At 60.5% G+C, this 4,137-nt stretch overlaps 1 protein-coding gene across 1 annotated transcript; it reads right to left on the bottom strand.

The window, feature by feature from the left end:
- Window positions 1-13: 13 nt before the first annotated feature.
- LOC108644195 (complement C3-like) lies at window positions 14-3,034 on the bottom strand (the record flags this gene model as incomplete). Its single annotated transcript, XM_029958781.1, has 3 exons — window positions 2,827-3,034; window positions 1,474-1,540; window positions 14-142 (listed from the first exon to the last, which is right to left on the bottom strand). Coding segments are annotated over exons 1-3 (379 nt in total), but the record flags the coding sequence as incomplete, so codon positions are not given.
- Window positions 3,035-4,137: the final 1,103 nt, after the last annotated feature.

Genomic DNA, 4,137 nt, shown 5'->3' with positions numbered 1-4,137 from the left:
CCTCCCCTCCCACCCCACAGAGTGTCCCCGGGGGTGTCCCCAGCCCGGAGCTCACCCTGGATGCTGACTTTGGTCTCGGGTTCGGTGTCGGGGACGATGTCGGACAGATCGGCCGCCTTCACCCGCTCCTCCTGCACCCCATCTGCGGGGCAGAGCGGGGTCACCCCAAATCCTTCTTGTCCCCAAGCCCTGAGGTAACCCAGGATATTCCTGGACGCTCAAGACCTTCCAGAGCCACTCCAGGATGTCCCTTCTCCCTTGAGATGCCCCAATTCCATGGTGGGGTGTCCCTTGACCCCAAGACGTCCCAGACCCCCAGTGGGACTTCCCTTGACCCCTAAAAATGTCCCAGACCCACAGTGGGGCTTCCCTTATCCCCCAAAATGTCCCAGACCCACAGTGGGGCTTCCCTTGTCCCCCAAGACACCCCAGACCCACAGTGGGACTTCCCTTGACCCCAAAATGTCCCAGACCAACAGTGGGGCTTCTCTGGTCCCTTGAGACACCCCAGACCCACAGTGGGACTTCCCTTGTCCCCCAAGACACCCCAGACCCATAGTGGGACTTCTCTTGTCCCCCAAGATGTCCCAGACCCACAGTGGGGCTTCCCTTGACCCCAAAATGTCCCAGACCCCCAGTGGGACTTCCCTTGACCCCAAAATGTCCCAGACCCACAGTGGGACTTCCTTTGCCCCCAGAAATGTCTCAGACCAACAGTGGGGCTTCCCTTGTCCTCCAAGACACCCCAGACCCACAATGGAGCTTCCCTAGACCCCAAAATGTCCCAGACCCACAGTGGGACTTCTCTTGTCCCCCAAAATGTCCCAGACCCACAGTGGGGCTTCCCTTGACCCCAAAATGTCCCAGACCCACAGTGGGACTTCCCTTTGCCCCCAGAAATGTCTCAGAACAACAGTGGGGCTTCCCTTGTCCCCTAAAATGTCCTAGACCCACAGTGGGGCTTCCCTTGTCCCCCAAGACACCCCAGACCCATAGTGGGACTTCTCTTGTCCCCCAAAATGTCCCAGACCCACAGTGGGACTTCCCTTGACCCCAAAATATCCCAGACCCACAGTGGGACTTCCTTTATCCCCCAAAATGTCCCAGACCCACAGTGGGGCTTCCCTAGACCCCAAAATGTCCCAGACTCACAGTCGAGCTTCCCTAGACCCCAAAATGTCCCAGACCCACAGTGGGGCTTCCCTTGACCCCAAAATATCCCAGACCCACAGTGGGACTTCCCTTGTCTCTCAAATGTCCCAGACCCACAGTGGGGCTTCTCTGGTCCCTCAAGACACCCCAGACCCACAGTGGGACTTCCCTTGTCCCCCAGGATGCCCCAAACTCGCCCTCGGGGTCACATCCTCCATCCCCCAGGACATCCCACCCCCCCAGGGGTCCGTCCCCTTGTCCCGGGGGTCCCTCCCTGGTTGGGACCCCCCTGTAGGTTCGAGGGCCCCCCCGATCACTCACTGACTCCCTTGTTCTGCGGGTCCAGCTCGATGATCTTCACCGTCTTCTCCAGCCTCATCCCCTCGGGCTGCCCGGGACGGATCCAAAAAACCATCAGTGGGGCTGGTTTTGGGGTCCCCCCTTCCCAGCCCCTCTGGGTTGTCCAGGAAAGGTGTCCCAGTACGAGCCAGCACCCCCAGGGTGTGTGGCAAACCGGTTTAGGGTGTCCCCTGTCCCTCAACATGTCTCAGAGACCTCCCAAGGTTTAGGGGATCCCTCGAGCCCCAGGGAGTCCTCCCAAGGTTTAGGGGATCCCTTGAATGTCTTGGAGTCTTCCCAAGGTTTCGGGGATCCCTCAAGCCCCAAGGAGTCTTCCCAAGGTTTAGGGGATCCCTCAAGCCCCAAGGAGTCCTCCCAAGGTTTAGGGGATCCCTCAAGTCCCAAGGAGTCCTCCCAAGATTTTGGGGGTCCCTTGAATGTCTTGGAGTCCTCCCAAGGTTTAGGGGATTCCTCAACACCCAAGGACTCTTCCCAAGGTTTAGGGGATCCCTTGAATGCCTTGGAGTCTTCCCAAGGTTTAGGGGATCCCTTGAACGTCTTGGAGTCCTCCCAAGGTTTAGGGGATCCCTCAAGCCCCAAGGAGTCCTCCCAAGGTTTAGGGGATCCCTTGAATGTCTTGGAGTCCTCCCAAGGTTTAGGGGATCCCTCGAGCCCCAGGGAGTCCTCCCAAGGTTTAGGGGATTCCTCAATACCCAAGGAGTCCTCCCAAGGTTTAGAAGACCCCTCAAGCCCCAAGAAGTCCTCCCAAGGTCCGGCACCTCCCCAGGAGGACAATCCTCCTCCCCTGGTTGCCAACTCCGGCCCAGGGGTGGCCACGGCGACGTCCCTGTGCTTTGGGGACACCCGAGGGGCGTCCCTGGTGCCCCGAGGGGCCACTCACCACTACCTGGGGGCCACTCACCCCTGAGGGCCACTCACCACCACCCAGGGGCCACTCACCACTACCTGGGGGCCACTCACCCCTGAGGGCCACTCACCACCACCCGGGGGCCACTCACCACCACCTGGGGGGCACTCAAACCCCTCGGAGGGTCACTCACCACCACCCAGGGGCCACTTCACCACCACCAGGGGCCACTCCACACTTACCCGCGAGGGCCACTTGCCAACCCCCCAGGGCACTCACCACCACCCGGGGCCACTCATCCATCACCTGAGGCCACTCACCACACCCGGCGGCCACTACCACCACCCAGGGGGCCACTTCACCACCCCCCGAGGGGCCACTACACCACCCCCTGAGGCCACCTCCACCATCACCCAGGGCCACTCACCATCACCAGGGCCACTCACCACCACCCAGGAGCCACTCACCACCACCCGCAGCTTCTTCTTGACGCCGTCGCCCGCGAACAGGTCCCTGACGGCCGCCTTGACCTCGACGTCGTGCAGCCCCAGCTGGAGGGGCACGAGCACGAAGGACACGGTGCGGGAGGACTCGGCCTTGATCCGCAGGATCTGCTGGAAGCGCTGCTTGGCCGTGGAGGGGCCGCACATGGCGGGTTGTGAACCAAGGCTCCACCCGCACCCTGGGGGGACAGGGAAGGCGACATGGGGGGGCACAGGGGGCACAGGAGGCACGGGGGGGCGGCACAGAAGGGGGCACAGGGGGGGCACAGGGTCATGGAATGCCCGGAGGTGGAAGGGACCCCCGAGGATCGTCCGGTCCGACCCTGCCCAGGACACCCCAAGATCCCACCAAGTGCCGGAGGGCCTCGTCCAAACATTCCCTGAGCTCCAAAATCTTGGGATATCCTCATTTAGAAGGGACCCCCGAGGATCGTCCAGTCCGACCCTGCCCAGGACACCCCAAAACCCCACCAAGTGCCTCGTCCAAACGTTCCCTGAGCTCTAAAATCCTGGGATATCCTGGTTTAGGAGGGACCCACGAGGATCCCAAAATCCCACCATGGCCCTGAGAGCCTCGTCCAAACATTCCCTGAGCTCCAAAATCTTGGGATATCCTCAGTTGGAAGGGACCCCAGAGGATCGTCCAGTCCAACCCTGCCCAGGACACCCCAAGATCCCACCAAGTGCCTCAGAGCCTCATCCAAACATTCCCTGAGCTCCAAAATCTTGGGATATCCTGGTTTAGAAGGGAGCCCCGAGGATAATCCAGTCCAGCCGTGCCCAGGACGCCCCAAAACCCCACCAAGTGCTTGAGGGCATCGTCCAAACATTCCCTGAGCTCCAAAATCTTGGAATATCCTCAGCTGGAAGGGAGTCCCAAGGATTCCAAAACCCTACCAAGTGCCCGAGGGCCTCGTCTAAATATTCCCTGAGCTCTAAAATCCTGGGATATCCTGGTTTAGGAGGGACCCACGAGGATCCCAAAATCCCACCATGGCCCTGAGAGCCTCATCCAAACATTCCCTGAGCTCCCAAATCATGGGATATCCTCAGCTGGAAGGGAACCCCCAGGATCCCAAAATCCAACCATGGCCCTGAGAGCCTCATCCAAACATTCCCTGAGCTCCAAAATCATGGGATATCCTCAGCTGGAAGGGACCCCCAAGGATCCCAAAATCCCACCACGGCCCCGAGACCCTGGTCCAAACATTCCCTGAGCTTCCAAAACCTTGGGATATCCCAATTTAGAGAGCACCCCCCTCCTCGTGGCCTCCT

Source organism: Manacus vitellinus, unplaced genomic scaffold (genome assembly GCF_001715985.3).
Source record: "Manacus vitellinus isolate BGI_N305 unplaced genomic scaffold, ASM171598v3 ctg7180002434327_pilon, whole genome shotgun sequence".
NCBI classification, from domain to species: Eukaryota; Metazoa; Chordata; class Aves; order Passeriformes; family Pipridae; genus Manacus; species Manacus vitellinus.
Note: the sequence above shows the minus strand (reverse complement) of the source record. Positions and strands in the feature narration are given on the sequence as shown.